General features: G+C 44.1%; 2 protein-coding genes across 6 annotated transcripts in view; both read right to left on the bottom strand.

The window, feature by feature from the left end:
- LOC121600682 (neurotrimin-like) overlaps positions 1-11,675 on the bottom strand; it is a 98,732-nt gene extending 87,057 nt beyond the window's left edge. Inside the window, exons 1-2 of one of the 5 annotated variants that reach the window (XM_041929522.1) lie at positions 11,512-11,675; positions 9,749-10,148 (exon numbers count right to left, since the gene is read on the bottom strand). In XM_041929522.1, coding sequence (XP_041785456.1) covers positions 9,749-9,824 — 76 coding nt within the window. In that variant the 5' untranslated portion in view covers positions 9,825-10,148; positions 11,512-11,675. The remainder of the gene's footprint in view (positions 1-9,748; positions 10,149-11,511) is intronic. The other 4 variants (XM_041929524.1, XM_041929521.1, XM_041929523.1 and 1 more) reach the window with 4 other exon arrangements.
- A 1,572-nt stretch (positions 11,676-13,247) lies between these two features.
- LOC121600685 lies at positions 13,248-15,752 on the bottom strand. Its single transcript, XM_041929526.1, has 5 exons — positions 15,015-15,752; positions 14,775-14,947; positions 14,556-14,705; positions 14,204-14,476; positions 13,248-14,138 (listed from the first exon to the last, which is right to left on the bottom strand). The coding sequence occupies exons 2-5, from the start codon at positions 14,824-14,826 to the stop codon at positions 13,453-13,455; spliced, it is 1,161 nt and encodes a 386-aa protein (XP_041785460.1). The 5' UTR covers positions 14,827-14,947; positions 15,015-15,752; the 3' UTR covers positions 13,248-13,452.
- Between the last annotated feature and the right edge of the window lie 2,495 nt (positions 15,753-18,247).

Below are 18,247 nucleotides of genomic sequence, written 5' to 3'. Positions count from 1 at the left end.
CCATTATCTGCTCCTCTGCTCAGCCCGCACGGACAGCGGAGATCGATGGGAGACACATTTAGGAATATTTGGATCACGTGTGCTCACGATTGCAAGTTAAGAAGAAGCTGAGCAGGAGAGCTCATTGAAGCAGTCACGGTGATAAAATCATCTACACAAACTGTTGGACACGAAGCGTGCTGTTGTCAAGCTTTGCTCCCTAACCTCAATCAATACAATGTTCTTTGGCGCCTTATTCACTTCCCAAACAAAACTTCTCCAAACACAATCCGGCAAACGGGAAAACTTTTGCTCTGTTACTTAAGTGCTAAACAATGTATACCTATTCTTAACTTTATTTCCCTGAGTTTGCTTTCGCTTTGTTCTGTTTCCCCCTTCTCGCGGAGTATCTCCTTGCGTATCCATTACGGACGATCGAACTAATACTCTCGAAACCGTAACGATTGATTTAGTTTGTCTCGGTTTTTGTCTATTCAAGATGGGATGGGTGACAACGTATAAATACACACACACGCAGACAAACACACACACACTTGGTTCAAAGTGTGTGCGTTGAGGAGTTGCCGTCTGAAATGAATTTCCTAGGGAGGGGGGGTTGCCTGAATGCGCACAGTGCGTGTGCTGTGCTCGCCCATGGATGCTCGCCGGGTGTACATTAATTTATTTAATGTATTTCACCAATAAAACAGAAATTAACGTTCAATTACTTTATATACGGGAGTGTTACGGAAGACTGAGCAGGCTTTGAATTGGGATGGTGCGTGTGGCGGCAAAGCAACACAAAAAGGGGTGCTAAAAGTCTGTGCGGCGGTCTCGGGCTCGGCGATACGATTCATTTGTCCGGCCTCCGGAATCTCTATTAGTCACCGGGCCCCGAGATAGAAGTGGTAGAACTCAACGCGATGTGATAGTGAGTGAGAGTGTGTGTAAATCATAGTTTTATCTTGCTGTAGAGCAGCAAAGTGTCGCATCTGGACAAAAAAAAAACCTGGAGCGAGCCTTCCCTATATTCAGGGTTATTCTTCAGGTGAATAGGTGTACGCTTCAATTCTGCCGTTGTGTGATAGTCAGGTCGAGAGCTCCGTAAACATCACAGCGTGAGATCTATTCCAACACTTCAAGAGCCGCTCCTCACGCGTAATGGTGTAATTGCTTTGCAACATTGTACGGATTTGTTGCCATTAATGCCAGGTGGTAATGCTGACGTCTCTCACTTGACCGAAATAACGCTAATCGCCACTTCAAATACCGTGGGTCAAAGCACCGCCTTGTGGCTTTGGAGTGAGATCCGCACAGGAACTCTTACACTTTAGGATGCCGGTTGGTGTAAACGTTGCAGACAGATTGGGGCAGAGAAGCGATGATCTGTTGGTCTACAGAGTACTAGACCTCTCTACCCGCACTACACATGTCTACAACTTAGGCTCTGTTCTCTACTTCGGCAGATATTCAACCCTCTTCATTGCTCCTCCTCCTCCCTTCCATTCAATTAGAGCGATCGTGTCTAATCGTCAGCTTGATCGTTTCGGGAGTTGCATCGTCCCAAGCGTGTATCAGCAGAGACGCCCCTCTATATAACCTTTTAATTGAGATAACTGTGGCAATGTTTCATAACTCTTAAGGTTTAAAAATACCCATCCCAGCCGATCGATACAAGCAGCCGGGCACCGCGCTCTCACCGACTTTCTTCTAAAATAGAGTTGAATTTTTCAAAGTCGATTGTTCCTGTCGGTGGGGTCCCCAAAACGCGTGCTCCACTTTGGCTGCGCGTATAAGCCATAATTAATCCGCGCTATCTTTGCGTGTCGTGCGTGCGTAGTTCCGTACGGTACAGCAAAACATCGGGATCGGGTGCGGGCTATAATTTGTTCTGATACGTTCAGGAAATAACGTTAACCGCCCGAAGGGATGCTTAAACTGAATTGTGGGAAGCAGGAGAGAGGGGAAGCTCTGGTTACGATAAGCACTGCCAGACCGTTTTACAGGGGTTTTACGAAAAGGTAAAACACGCCGCGGGTGTTCCACCGTTTCCCGAAACAGCGCCATAGTCTCCCTGTCTGCCTGTTTTTGCCTTTTCCAATTCAAAACACAAACCCTGACCGCCGAAAAATCACACCGAGGATCTGTTGGTTGGTCGGTGTGTGTGTGTGTGTGTGTGTGTGTGTGTGTGTGTGTGTATTTTTAATTTCGCTTTAGCTGTGTGGTTCGCGTCGGTTTTGTTCACATGAGACATTCAAGCTGGGAGTGGGGTGGGTAGTATAACTTCGTAAATTTCCCATTACATAACGTACCCGGTAGCTAAAAACGGATGGGAATCGTTTGTTTTTTTTTCTTTCGCCTGCCGCTCTCCCTGAAATCAACCCAATTTTTTGGCAGAACCATGAATGAAAACGGTGGTCCCTTTCGACCATATATCCTTTGCTAAATAGTGGTGTAACCTTGGGGCCAAACCATCCAGCGTGATGCAGCGTGTAGTTGGGAGTGTAGAAAGTAGACTAATTGGGTTTTAATTAAAAAGTGACTGCGCTTCATTAGGCTGGGCAGGTGGTGGGTTGGTGGGTTCGGAAAGAGCGTGTTGTTAGGCCCGTGTTAATGCACCGAGAAGCTTAAGGTTAAGGACTCGTGCCAGCGATTCGCGGCTTTGCGCCCGTGCCTGTGTTAGGTTCGCCTTTCACCTTCCGTGAGTTTTGGGTTCGGTTGAACGGGTACATACATTTTAGCTTCGAGGGAACAATGTTTCACCTGTCGTGTATAAAATAGAGTGGTAAAATGTGGAGTTATCGTAAAATTTGCTCACTAGAATGATTGGTTTTACGTTCATTTGTACATTTTCCTATTTTCGTAAAATGGCTCGTTTTATTATTAAGGCCAGAAAGTATAAATTTCAGTCTGTCAGTGGAACAATATGCATCATCCGGGGTATTCTACTTAACCATTTCGTTCTGCCGTATTGGATTTCGTTAATTGTGTATAAACATTGGTACATTTTTAAACAACTTTTTAACTATTTTCATCCTTTCTTGATCAAATATTTATGCTTCACAAAATAAATTCTATCACACATGAGCTCAGTCCGGTCTGGTGGTATATTTTTCAACTTGTACGTCTTAACAACATGCCCGTCATGTCATGACAGCATTTGCTGACATTTTTTCTGACTGAAATAATCTAGGCATAAAGTCTGAGACCTCGTTTGATGTGTGAGTTTGTATGGAGTTTAGACATGATTAGTTGAAGAATCACATGATCTTGTTTTAAAAATAGTTATTATGTATTTTAAATTGATATTTACAGGGTTTTCCAAGTGTTCTAATAACTGTGAGACACTTTATTGACTGCTTCTTTCGTGAAATTAATTTAATGTAATGGGAATTGGATTCTATAGCATCCTTGTTGAACAAATCCATCTGGAATTCCCAAGGAGCCTGTGCAAAAAGGGTGCCATAAAGTCCAAATTCCATCTTATGAAGTTCACTGCCCATTAGAAAGAGTCAAGGAAGTCTCCCACAACTATGAGAACCCCTGGAAAACCCTGTAAGACTTCTTCTATTAGGCGTAACGTCCTACGCGGGCATGCCGGCCAATACAGGCTTTCGAGACTTAATTCAGTACCACGCAGCCGGATAAGTCAAACCTTGCTAGGGGACGGACGGTCCGTTCTAGGCTTGAACCCATGACAGGCATGTTATTGAGTCGTTCGAGTTGACGTCTGTACCACGGGACCGCCCCCGTGGATATTTAAGACACACAGGACAAAATTAGTAATTTTCCTTTCATTTGATAGTTTGAAGTTAGCATTACTTTAATGGAAATGTTGTGGTTGGAAATGGTTGTCTTCGTTTTTCTTTTTTATTTACACAGCTCAAAAAGTGCAATTTGATGAAACATCAAAACAATTATCATAAAATTCCATCTCACCTCTTCCACTTCATCGTATTCACCATTTATCATATTTCAATCCCAAAGCAGACCATCTACCGGAAACATTCTGCTCGATCTCACCCCTACAGCCACCTCCCTGTGGTATGTTTAATATCCGTTGTATAAGAGGACGACAATCGCAACAGGGAAATAAAAATATAAAAATAACCCCACGAATGGAATGTGCACTTCCCAAACCCTCTTCACTCCTCTTCTGTTTGCAAACCTGCCGGGTACCATCGACAGATCGCGATCGCGTTCGGGATCGCAAACGATCGCACATATGGTTTAGGCTTCTCTTTGGAAAAGATGGGGTGGGGTGAAGCCGCCATCATGCCCCATCCCGTCATTCTAAAGTGCCAACTTCATTAGAAAGAAATTAGATACGATGAGGTGCACGTTCGTGCGCGTTTTTTGCGCTCATAGCAATTCATCTAAACAGAGCGGAGGAGCGGGCGCAAAAGGGTAAGCAAACGGAAAACCAACACCACATTTATGACCAATCGGTTGGACCGCCAATGGGTTGTGCTGTGGTGCGGTTCCATCGTTCCTCCCTTTTTTTTTTTTGTTGGTCCAATATTTACTTCGCCTCATTTCTAAGTGGGGTTTTGCAAATTAATGTGCGCTGTGTTGGCCTGGGCCTGGGTGGGATGTCTTTCGTTTTCATGATTTATTTACAAAACCTCATTGATGTTAGGTTTAGCACTGAAGGCATGAAGTTTCGTACCCAAAACACACAAGCAGACATGCTCCAGCACACACACACGAGCGCGCGCGCGCAAAGTCTGCAAAGTTCCAGTGGTGCCGTCTCTAGCTGCTGATCGGAGCTAAACCTCCGAAACATACCTATATTTCATGTTGGATCGGTTTTCTTCTGGGAAGTTCTGGGGTTTTTTTTTCCTTCTTTTGCTTATCCTGTTCAAGTTTTTTGCTGCCACTCTCATGGGAAAAAAGTAAGATTAGCAAAGTTTTTTTTATCCCTTCCTTGCGCTTATAAACTCATGCTTATCGTTAAGTTTGTATGTTTCGGGCATTTTTTTGTTGTTCTTGATGTGTTGCTTCCACTCCGACCTTTCGGGAGGCCTAGATACTTGAAATTCCTAATCCAATTGGACATGGGCCTTTCATACTTTATTTAAAATGCACCCAAATGCTATCCCCGGTACAATTTACATCGAAAAAAACAGTATTTCCCATAATGAAGTTATGTAAATTTACCAAAGATTGATCTCGTTACTGTATATCTTTCGCTATGTGCCTTTCACTCTCTCTCGCTCTCACTCTAAAACCAGCCAACCCGAACAGAACCCGAACATCTATTTTCTTACATAATGAGCGGAGTTCTCGGCTCGCGCTTCGAAGGTCTCAGATCTCCTGCTCAGACCACCGTAGTAAAGATAAAAAAGTTGAAACGAATTTTATGGCTATCAAAAACTTCTTTGCGCTCTGGTGGTGCGGTGTTTATGTCGCTGGCTGGTGAAGCTGTAGCGGCTAGCGCTTTTATTATGGCCTCGCAGTAGAAAATATCCTGAAAGTGCCTTCACCTTCAATTTGCCAAAAAGGTAAAAATCTAACCTTTTTTTTTGTATTGTTTTGAAGGGAAGGTGGAAAACGATTCCCTTTTTCACGGTAGTACTGAACAAAAAAAAAGGAAAGGAAAGCCTCTGGCTACACTTTTCGGGATCTTTGGGAAATGGGGAAAGCTTGCCATTTCGTACGCTATTTCCAAGTGTGTATAGGTGTATGGGCCGAAAAGAACGAAACACTTTAATTCCCAATCCAGTGTAGCGATTCATAAAGTACTTCAACTCCCTTACCCGATAGCACCCCAGCATTACGTGTGCAAACAACAAATAAACAACAATGAGCAACGCAATGGTTGGGGGGAAAACAACGACTTTCACCCAAAAAAGAAAAAAGAAAAAAAAACAAAGCAACCACTACCACCACCAAGACATGAATCGGTCGGGGTGCGTGGTTTTGGAGCTCAGCCAGATCGAAGTTACCTTTGCACCGCTCTGTGCCTTGTCGATCCATTATAAAGTTTCGTAAAACGGCTTTCGAAGTGTGGTCCTCACAGGTCCCGAAACCGGAAGGTCGTGAACTGGGAACGATCTTCTGGCGAGCAAGTCGTAAAGAATAAGGGCAGAAGTAGCTGCTTCGGAGAAACAGAAAAGACCAGCACGCACAACAGGACGATTGGTTGGGTAATGTTTCTTCTTTAATAATTACACACCTGGTTGAGAGATATGGCAGTGTTTGGAGTGTAGCATTCTAAAGCGTGGCGTACACTTATACAAGAGTTGCGCATCGTACAGCACCGAGCAAATGAAATAAAAAGCGCTACAGAATGGCTTCATCGTACGAGAGAGATACGAGATCTGGCGCTGCCGGGCTGCTGATGCTTGCCGGAGCCTTAGCGCGCGCCCCCCCCCCCCCCCCCCCCCCCCCCCAAGAGAGGAATCGACACACACGCAGGAAGGAAACACCTTCTTTCACAACGTGTCGCTCTATGCTGTGTGAGTATGTTTCATGGGGGGAGCAGGGTTTTTGTTGCTGTTTGATATGTTGATCTATCTCGAGATAATTATCCGCCGTTGTTTGCAGTATGCTCGGTCTCCCGGACTGTGGATTGCAGCATCTTTTTATCAGCCCTCCTGGAGGAGGGCGCTCACACATAGGAGCGCGGATGTTGCTACAGAAGGTCCCATAAATGTACTTCTCCCTACGCTTACCTAGAAGAGTTCCGCCTAACGAGCGCAGAACTTGGTCTTGGTTGGTACCTTTTGCTCCACCCGGTACGGAATAATTGGAGTTGTTGAGCAATCGCTTTCACTGGAACGACCCTGTGGTGTAACATTCTCGAGCGAGAGTTAAGGTACTCTGCTTAGTTTGTTCTGGGGTTTCTTTTTTGTGCTCTTCTTATCAACCATCTACGTTGGTTAAGTAAATCCCAACCCAACGAGCAGAACAAATAGCTTGGGGAGGAGGCACGGGCCTTCGTGGAGCACTTTCCTATAGTGAGTTGCATTAAATCTACCCAGTTCGGTTTCGTAACATACTCCGCAACAAGGTACGTCATTTTTAGCGCCTTTATCCCGCTGTGTCGCTGCATAGCGAGTGTCGAGTGCCCTATTTTTCGTCCTTTGCTGGAAGAGCTAGATTAAAACTCACGACTCGACACAAAAAAAATATCCCAGGATTAAGTTTATACTCGTGGAGCAGAATCTACCTCATCACGCTTTGTATGAGTGTGTTGGTGGAATCTAAAAATAATGTTTCATTAATTTCCTTGTCAAGTGCGCTTTCGCCTTCAGATTTAAACTCTTAGAAGGATTAGCGCACTCGACAAAGCAGCATCTAAAACATCGCCAAAAAGACTAACTTTGCTCACTTTCTCCCCCTTCCTTTCCCTCTCCTCCTCCTCTCTCTCTCTTTCTCATCTCCTTCGCCAAAAACCCTCTCCTCTCAATTACTTATGCAAATCTGTGTGTAATGCAAGTGTTTCGGCAATTACTTAAGAACTCCGGCAAAGGCAATATCGATGCTCTTCCTGCGACGCTTCCGGCAATGCTCAACACACCCGCAAATGTCCGCCAGAGGAGACTCGCAATTATCTCACCGGAATGTCGGTAGCAGTAGGCCTGCAAGAACGAAAGCAATATAGGGCAAAAAAGCTACCCAAGCTTGTTTGTTTTCCATCTCAAGCACCACCTGCTCGGGGTGGATCTAGTTCACATGGTAACCGGGCGAGGATGGAGGCGGCGCACACAACAGTACAAAGCGAAGTGGCGATATTGCTTTCGCTTCGTCGCGGTCAAATGGAAATATTTGTTTAGGCATTGCCGAGAGGCATTCTGGCCTCGGGGCGGGGGGAGTCTACTTCCGGAGAACGTTTAGGAAGCTGCTTAAGATTTAAGCGGAATTTACGGGCTCTCTCGATTTGCATACGGTAGCGATTCGGTACGGGGTTTAATGTGAATTAATTGATTTTTATTGGAGAATTTTCACCGGAGAAACAAAAGCGGTACGGTAGATGGGTTGTCGTTCGTGCTGTCATTGTCATGGTAGATTTTGAATTACGACCAAACCCATATTAGCATAAGGTATGAGGCCGTTCGTATCATCTCTCATTGTTTGAGGTATTATTTGGGCGTTGAAGTATAAGTTATGTTAAGCTTTTTGTTATCTTTAAAGTAAGAGTTTAGTCAGAAGTTGCTCTCCAATGCTTGGGATGTTTCCTCAGGAACTAGACCGAATGTACGGTAAAGTATCTGAGCCCGGAGAAATCAATGAATTAATCATAAAATAACAGACTCTTGTGGCTAGACAGAGTTATAACCAGAGCATTATCTGGTTTAATGTCTGAATGTCATGCAGCAGCATCTCTAGGCTTATTGGCTACAATGCATCTAGCTGTGTTGATCGCTTCAAGAAATCCCATTCATGACTCTAATTAGTTCATGTTGTTCTTTAGATTTACGATTATTGTAGCATAACGTCAAGTGTTATCAATGTATATAACATCGAGTAATCGATATCTGTTTCTTGGTAATGAAGATGGCGTGGATCACTGCTCCTAATCCCCATGTACGTCTAGTTGCCTCCGTTCTATCACAAATGATGGAAAAACACTACCACATTCGTTGGTACTGCCTGTGTTTTGTGTCCATATTCTTCTGAATGATCTCAATTCTGCTTGTATTCCTCTTTTTAGATCCAGTTTCTAGAATGTGACAAGAACCTGGATCACTCGATTGTACAATTCCAGGGCTTAGAAAATTATTTTCTGATATTTTTTAATTTAAAACACACGCTAACGGAGCACACTCACAACAAGGATCTATAGGCCAGAACAGCAATAAACTTGCCAAAGGCTATCCGTAAATTCCTATCGAAAGGAAACTCTAAACCGAATTCTCAAATTCCTAATTTTAAAATTCTCTTCCAAAAAAATGCCTTTGCTACCTTCCCCAACGATACTCGCTCCAGTTTTAAAGCTTTGATGAAAAATACCAGAAAAATACCTTCACTTTTACAAGTGCTTCACCTGAACGCCGACCTGAACGAGGCGGTACTGCCTCGTTACGGCCACCGGTTATCTCGTTTGCCTTCCACGCGCATCCACTTCAAAACAACGTGGCAGGGGCAGGAGATTTGAAACGACCGAAAAGGAAAACTTTACAGTCAGTAAACGTAAACAACGAGAAAGACAATCCGTTCCACTGTGTGTTCCGTCCGTCTGTCTGTCGGTCTGTGTGTCCCGATTCCGGGGCACTGGAATCGTTGTTACTCTCGTTTTCAATTCCCCAAATCCCCGTCCGTTTTGCCGAGCTGCGGAGCCTAGAAAGCATCATGCGCGCCGCCACAAGAGCCGCACCAAACGTGACAGTGCTCGGCGGCTGCCTTACGGGATCGTAAATCATGTGACATAAACTAATTAGCGCCTCGTCATGTCTTTTTATCTCCGCCCGGTGTTGAGGCGATTGTGTGTAGGTAAGGGCTGTGGGGGGGGGGGGGGGTGAGATTATGTTTTAATAAAATTCACCAGAAATACGCGCCCGAGTGAACAAACACGCCACTCGAAGCGCACCCGCGACAGCATCACGAGTCTTGTCACTTAATGAAGTTCTTTTTTGTTTTTTCTTGCATTTGTGTCGGAAAGTTCACACCCCCTCCTGCTGGTGGAGAAAAGCTTCTAGGAAAAGGTTGTTTTTTTTTACCCCGCTTCCCGCTTTCTCCGCTGATTTTTCATTCACAAGCTTCAACCGTGGAGAGAATGGAGTCGATCGCGCTTCTTATGGTTAAATGAAGTTGTTCTACTTACTTTCAACCATGGTTCCGACCAGCACGACGGCGAACGCCAGTGCAAGCTGCACCGCACCCCAGCCGCGAAGATTCATCGTTTGGCGCGGTCGGTTCGTCGCTTGTTGGAAGCTGAAGACGCTGGAAGATGCAGAACAGCAAAAAAAGCTCTTCAGCCCTGGCACACACACACACACACACACCAGGGTAGCAGCAGGGGAGGTGAAGGGAAACACTTCTTTTCACACTGCACTGCACTGTGTGATGTTTGGGGAGCAGATTCTTTTCAAGCACTTTTTTTGATTTTTTATACTGAAATGATTTTTCAACTTTCAACACTTGTTGGGAAAACTTTCACGCACACTTACACTCGCACACACAGCCACGTAGACACGTAAACACACAGGCTGAGACTGTCGATTCTAGAATAGAATGAAACTTGCTTTTTATTTGCATTTATCTTTATTTAACTATTGACGATTCAACGGCAGACTTCAACGCATAATGATGAGGTCTGCAAGCAGGTGCTCGAGAACTTTTTCGAATTAGTATATTTCGTTCTCATTATGATTTTGAACAAAAGTGAAACTAGCGATAAACAAACTTCTTGTAGAATTTCTTTTGAAGATTTTTCTCCAATCAAAAGGATCATTATTGTTGCAAGTTTAAAAAAATGGGGGAAAATGTAATAAAAAAGCAAAAAACGAAACTATTCTTATATTATTGAGCAGGACGAAAAAAAAAATGAACACCCAACCACGCTTCTTCAGGTGCGCTAAGTACACACGAATACATTTGCTATTCATGAGACTGCCGGACTTGGTTTCCATTTTGCTTTTGGTCGAAATAAAATGAGCGCACACTTTGCTGCATGCACACCCGTGCACAAGTTTGCCCTTTCGCGATAGTGGATGGGTCGGTGGGGGGGGGGGGGGAATAACGACGTTCCTCACTTTAGGTGGCCCTTCATAGCTATCATCTGCCGCCTGGTTCCCCTAATTTCCCCCCAGGTAGCTCAATGTCGGTCAGTATAAGAATTCTAATTTTAAAATCATCATAATTTAGTCGCCAGTCATTACATTCACAACACACGGCCACACACACACACACACACGGCTCAGAACTGACCGCACGCTAGAGCAGGGTGCCGTGTTTTCGGGAAGCGAACAAAATTCAAAATGTTGAAAGAATGCGTTATGCAAAACTGAGCAGACACGGCGGTGGCGTATGTGTGTGTGTTTTTGTATTTTAATTTTCCAACACCGCCCAATGCGCAACCACTTTACAGCGGTGTAAGCACAGCCACGTGAGAATACCGTCGCACCACTACGGCCACTACACTTGTACGCTTGCACTTCCGTTGCAAAACCGGGATGAAAATAGATGACCACACACACACACGCACACGCTGTCTCACACTCATTCACACCGTTTGCTGGTGCAGCGATGATCGCAACTGTTAAGGTTGCACTGCAGCGACTGCAGCGACCGAAAACTGCAATCACTTAGTTGTAATGGAATATCGGAATTTGAATTGCATTACTTTCATGTTTTATTATTGTACAGAAATGGTTGAATTTTTTGTTGTACTAAATCACAATGCTACGACGGATCGCATCATTTCTCCACTTTTAACGATCACTTGATCGGTTTCGAACATTTACGGGTACATCTCTACGAATAAATTCTTCACAATTGCGTTCTTCTAAACCCTTCTTTAGTGCTCACAGTACTTTCAGGCAACACACAACCCGTTCATAATTTTTCCAAACACCAAATAAAGACCTTTTTTATATATTACGCACGCAAATTTTCACGCCACCCGGCACAACGGTTCGATACGCAGCGACTGTCCGTGTTCACTGGTCGCGGTTCAAAATACGAATGAACGGTCAACGTTACGCTGGTAGCCGTCGAAGCACCGCTTGCCATGAATCGTTCATTCGCAGCGTGCTCTGCGACCAGAATGAACACGCAGAAAACAGGCAACTGTGCGCCGGCAAGCAGGCCGTGTCTCAAAACAAAGCGTATTCCAGTTCATTCGCAGCGGGGAATGAATATGGTTTGTGCACTATGGGCTATTTGTGAGTAAAAATTGGAAGAAAAAAAACACAAAGGTTTTATTAAGTTATTTAAGAAAAGGGGAAAATAAGTATTCCATTTTTTTTCTCTCTATCTCTCTCTTTCTCTCTCTCTCTCTCTCTGTTTCTCCCTCTCTCTCTCAATATTTCACTCTCTCCTTTTCTCTTTATTTCTCTTTCTCTCTTCCTCCCGTTTTCTGTCACTTTTTATATGTCTTATTCTCTCCCTTTATCTCTCTCAGTCGGTTCTGTGATGAATATGAAACAACTACAATAAAAAAAAATTTATACTGTTTTCCGAGTCATTTTTTTTAATGTGAACGACATTATTTAACAATCGTAATTTTTTAACAGTCCAGCTGTTACATTAACGACAACTGTGGAAAAACATCTTGCAAGTATTGAATAATGCCGTTCACATTGAAAACTCAACTGCAAAACAGTGTAAATGTCAAATAATTCAACAAATACAAAATGATATTTTTTAACGCACTGAATATCATGCCCAGCACTGTACCCAAGGAAACATTTTGGACCTAGCTTGAACAAAAACTGGGCTGTCTTGCTCTATCTTCTATACCGCACCTGCTTGCACTCATTTGCGAGCGTTAAAATATACTCTCCCGATTTCATGTTCTCGCGAATTGCCAGCTGCTGTAAGAATGTATGAGTGAATGTGCAGCGTTTTTCTCTGTGCTTCCTCTTCTCCTCCCTCTTTCGTACCCCCTTCTTCCATCGATCCGATGCGCGATTCCTGATTCGACCGCGCAATAACATTTGTAAGGTTCCGCCGCAATGAGATACTGTACGAAAATATATACAACGATTTCATTTCGCATCAGTGGTCCACACGGAACGCCGATACCCCAAACACCACCGGCCAAAGTCAAATTCTCGATATTGGCGGTGACTGATGAATGCGTCCCTCCCCACTCCTTATCAACTTTAATTCACATGCTACATCTCCTCCCCTTTCCCCTTCACTTAGCACTCATACATATGAAATTCTAGAGAGTGGGAGACCAGGGAGAGGGAGAAGATCAGCTTTTTCGCTCTCTCAAAAAATAAGTCCAAAATTGTCTGCCTTTGGGTACCAGTTTGGGTACTGAGATAGGGCCCCATCTCAAGTCCATAGTTTTACCCATTCATCGCGTTTTGGTCGTTTGGGTAAGTCGACTTTAAAACGGCATGCGTGAAAGCTTTTCAAAGCTTCAAAGCTATCTTGAAATTGAAACGAAAAGCTTTTTTAATAATGCTCTGATGTCGACAGATATCGACTGAGATGTGAGGTCATGATGCAACTGTGGGGTTTAAACAATTTTGTTTTACATTTTGTTGTATTTCGTAATTAGATGTTCCGATGCTGTTAAATATGTGTAGTATGACGCACAACTGTAGTTAATAACATTGCATATTGTGAGATTCACCTGATTACACTGATCCCAGCAAAGAGATTCAATTTAATCACTATATTTTGATTTTATTTAATAACAAAGTTGTGCAATATTGATTCATTGACTAATCTCCATCTATCTCCATCACTTTCATCTACCTCTTTGCAACCGTTATCGTTTAACTACACCGGCAAGCGTGGCATTATCATTGTTATCTTGAAGAGATCGTGTTATTTAACTGCAGTTGCATTTTAGAAGTGTAACACATTCGCTGCATCAGCTTCGGAAGAAATGGTAGGAATAAAACGCCGCAAATCCTTCACCGTACAGCAGTAGGTGAAACCACTCGCAAATTTGTCATACTTTGCATTACCCCACCCGTATTGGGCACAGATATCCTGACACAGCATCTCACCAGCTGGCATACTTCTTCTGAACGGATCGTTATTAGTGACGAGTGCGATGGCAGCATTTCTGCGTATAGATTTGACTATTTTCCAAAGCCACTTGGGTATTTCAATACCCTTGGCATCCAGTGTGATTGGAACCTGATGACCATTTACGTGGGGAAGGGTAAGAATGTCGTAAACTCCCGTAAAAACCAGTACATCCTCCTCTAAGCGACCCGCGACTTGGCGAGCTGCAGCTTCAACGGCCTTCCAGTTTCCCCGATTCGTTGCCACCCACTGGGGAGCGACGTTGACGTAGAAATCGGTGACCCATCGCCATGGACGAAATATACCATCCGCAAACGGTACCATGTGCCCCCGCTCAAGAAAAGAACCAGACGAGATGAATCGTTTTGCCTGAGCAGCGGATCCCAGAAGATCGGTAACACGTCCAAGTTGCTGTTTTTGGGTGTAAGCCGCGGCAAATGGAACATTTGCAGGGGCACCATCCGGTTTATATGTTGACCGGTTTGTTTTAGTAATGGCATCTGCAAGGAAAGACACACCCCCTATTACTTATGTTTTATGGAACCAACATTCGAGTCACGCTTACAATTGATAGCTGATCCTCGTATCGTATGACGCGTGAAAAGCACCGAAGCCGTTTGCATGTTGTAGCACGTTTCAAGATACGTTATGAAAGCAAGGCCCGGAACATTAAATCCCAAGCTCAGCAACGTTCCACCACTACCGCAACTAGTGCCCGAATTTCGATGCTTTCCGGTAGTTTTGGAAACACAAGCAATGTTGGCAATATTTACATGTGATGCTCCTAAGGTAAACGTCCTTCCAGACACGCACCGAATGTAGGCTTTTTCTTTTCCAGCTGAAGAGAGAATCGGATATTAAAAGGAGCTAATGGTTATGAATCAACCATTATGGACTAGTTCTACTGTGAAACGTACTGTTTCGGATTCGATTACCAGGACAGGCAATCATTGTAGCTTCACCGGTCTTCCACTGCAACCATCGTCCGTTCGGAGTCCACAACTCATTCTTGCGCAGGAATAGTGGTTCCATTTGGTTCAGTTGTGATTTGATATCAACATTACACTCTGAAAAGATCTCAATACTGATAATGTTGCTATACGTTCACCTTACCGAAGAAAGCTAAGATGTCTTACGTCGATTAGCGAAAGTTGCCAAGGATATTAAAAACGTAATGTATGATATCATTTTGAAGCTTTGCTAATTCGGCGTCTGATGCTGGGACAAGAACAAGAGCCATATGACTGTTGAAAGGCTAATGATTCGATGCATCAATCAGGAACGCTTTTATAATCTAAATTCCGGAAACCTTATCAAAAATGATAATTATTATTTGTTGTTAATATTTAATTTTTGATTATTGGGCATGGAATTACATTGTCTAGCTGCACGCACGATTCCAGGAACTATTGCTTTGAGATGCTTTCTGGCTATAAATAATAATACTTTACACATATGTATTCTACGTAAACAATACGATCCCAAAATTTGGCTAATTCTGACCAAGGGGACTGAAGGTTTTGTTCGCATAGAAGAGGGAACACACAGAGCGATGGTTCGATGCTGTAGTGTAAGCGAGACAGCACGTGTGTTCTCCTTACTTCCTAAAGCTTCCTCATACCCCTTGGTATAAATCAGCCAACTTTTGGGGTCTCATTGTTTGCGTGATATTCATTCTTAACTCAGATAATTAAATATCAATGGCAAACGAAAATGATGTTTGTACCCAGAAAAATCTGTAAGTTTGCCTTGCCTTGCATTATCCGGCAACCTTATAACCACTTTGCTGTCTCAGTCGGCCTCAGGAGGAGAGCAGTGCTGAAAAATGTCAATGTCAATTTCATTAAAAAAATCCGGCTGATACAAAACCCATGTCAGCGTCCCGTAATCAATTGTGATACTCAAAACGATTGGTGTGACCAATGCATGCTTCGTGACATTTTTGCGACCAACGCTTTATGTCACTATGTCATGAAATTTTTGCTGTGATCAGTTCTGCAAAATGTCTTGAAAAATTCCGGCTGAAACCAAATCATGTCAGCGTCACGAGCTCTACTGTGATGATCAGAGGTGAGACTCAAACAGTTGATGCTACCATCACATGATTGGTAACATTATGTGCAACCAACTCTTAGTCAGTCACTTTGTCGCGATATTTTCGGTCGATGATCATCACGATAGTCATGGGAGATATGCGGTGCGTGCGAGTGGTTCCAAGAAACAAAATGAACATGATATCTCGCTCTGTTTGACCCGACACATAATCAAAGCAGATAGAGCGCTAATTTTGGTGAGTGGGACCACACGCCAAGTATATTCCAAGAATGTCGTGATTATCACCGACAAAAATGTCGTGTCTAAGTATTTCGCCTCATCTAATCTGATGGTCGCAACAATTGTATGAGTCTCATATCTGATCATCTCACGGTATCTAAGTTAAGCTTCGTTTCAGTCATGTGTGTTGGTGACTGTAACAGTGGTATTACAGTGGTATTTGGCAGCACTGTTTACAGCCAGACAAAAAAAGGTGATTTTGCTTGCGCCGGCTTTAAGCTCAGCTCGTCAGTCAGAGTTTCGTGTTGAACACAAGCATTCGCATGTCGTGTTCGGCATGTCATGACGCACTTTCATTGAGCATCAGCAATGAGCATCAAGCTACCAAGGATATGTTCATTGTTTTCGTTTGTGAATATATCGTGATGCTCATGACATTTTGCAGCACTGCTCAGGAGTGTCCGAAACCACTCACGGTTTCACGCCTTTTACGGGCTGGGTCGTCCGTTTGCATGCGTATAACATGGTACATTTCGTATAGCTCGTCGTTACATCCTCCATTGTGCCTGCACACAAATGGAGCATTAGAAGTATTTCAGCAACTTCCTCGCGAAAGTGGCCAAGAGGGTTTCGTCAGATTTGGACAGTGTCCATATCTCAGAGGTTTATGTGAGTAGCTGTACTAACCGGGTACTTTATAGTCCCTTTCGTCCGTCGCGACTGGTTCTTTAAGGTGAACTGCTTTGTCAGGCTGTAGAATGAAATGTTAGGCAGTTAGCATCTTTGGTGACCTTTGAGCCTGTAAGTTTACCTGTTTCATTAAACTCTCGGTCGAATGTTTCCAAAACATGTTTTCTCTTTATTAAAATAGAAATTTCTATACGTTTGCGGTGTCATTTTGAGTAAATGTTTTATTACTAAGCTTAGGACGATTACGGTTATACACTATCTTGATAACATGAAATGCTTTTAATGGTAATCCTTCTCACGTAAAGGTTCAAGCTTTGCTAGCATGTTCCGCAAATATGTCAGGAAATTCCAATCTTCACTCAACCCTTTCAAGCTCAGATACAGCTCAACCGGCACTTGCGGTATCTTGGAGGTAGACGCTTTCAGCACAGATTCAATGCGCGGCCGATCGCGCTCCGTTATGTCCTGTAGGCCGTGCTGCAGCTCATACTCGAGTAGCGCCTTCGACAGTTCAAAATCCGCACACCGCAACGACAGAATCACAACGTCATCCGCCGCATCTTCCATTTTGGTTACCTCTTGGGCACCGGCCTCGATGGCATGCTGCAGAAATCTTTTCGCCCAATTGACATACTGTAGATTAACTGCTTCGTACAGTGCCCTCCGATTTGCTGGCAGTGTGAGGTTAGGTTTGTATTGCATGATCAAGTCCAGCATTTCGATGGACCCAGTCTTGGCCACCCACACCAGCAAGGTGCCGCCGTCCCTGTCGGTCATGTCCACCGGGGTCCGGTCGTAATCGAGCAGCTGTTTCAAGGTCGTGATTGAGTTAACCAACGGTACAACTACCGCCACGTGAGCCGGTGTACAGCCGTACGCGTTCCGAACAGTTACGTCGATGTTAAGGTCGAGTAGCTTTGCCACGACGATTTGTTGACCGCATGATGCGGCCATATGTATGAGTTTGTTGCCATCGGTTCGATCGTCCAACTCCAGCAACGTGTCCCCTTTGGCATTGCGTAGATCTCGCGTGAGACACTCTTCCAGTAAGTACAGTGCTGCGTCGGGTAGCATACACAAAGCGCTATGGATGATCGAGTTGCCATGACAGTCAGCCAGCAAAGGATTGGCGGCGTGCTGCACGAGCAGCTGCACCGTTTCCAGATCGAAGTGAGCCTCTACAATCTTTCCCAAAACAGTCTTACCTTCAGCTGCTGTGATGTTCAGGGTGTTGGATAAATCGACAGAAGCATCCGGTGGGAAGACGTCATACACGCAGGCAAGGTCTTCGTTTCGCAAGAAATGTATAGCACGTTGTCCTTGATAAAACGTACCATATGCTACGGTTTTCGGTCCTTCGAATGCATCGGTGAAGTTTAGCAGGTCCTGCAGAATGTCCTCCAGTAAGGTACTATCCCTCAACTTCAATACAACATCCTTTGGCACGTGCATGGCTTCCAGTACAGTCATACTCACGGACACATTGCCAACAACGATCGTCGGCTCATGCCAAATCATCCCTTCTTGGAGTAATCCTTCCATCCTGCTGATCATATCAGCACAGCACGACTCCATACTCCATGTAACATTGTCCGCTTTTTTGTAGTAATGTACGAAGGAACCATCTTTCTGAAATACAACATCT

Source organism: Anopheles merus, chromosome 3L, assembly GCF_017562075.2.
Source record: "Anopheles merus strain MAF chromosome 3L, AmerM5.1, whole genome shotgun sequence".
Taxonomy (NCBI): Eukaryota; Metazoa; Arthropoda; class Insecta; order Diptera; family Culicidae; genus Anopheles; species Anopheles merus.
Note: the sequence above shows the minus strand (reverse complement) of the source record. Positions and strands in the feature narration are given on the sequence as shown.

What these genes read in the sequence shown, in the direction of transcription:
- LOC121600685 (XM_041929526.1), bottom strand. Translation starts at nt 14,826, where the DNA reads ATGATATCATACATTACGTTTTTAATATCCTTGGCAACTTTCGCTAAT. An exon ending in GGCAACTTTCGCTAATCGAC is followed by an intron (nt 14,706 to 14,774) that starts GTAAGACATCTT and finishes AGATCTTTTCAG; the next exon opens with AGTGTAATGTTGATATCAAA. An exon ending in TGGTAATCGAATCCGAAACA is followed by an intron (nt 14,477 to 14,555) that starts GTACGTTTCACA and finishes TTCTCTCTTCAG; the next exon opens with CTGGAAAAGAAAAAGCCTAC.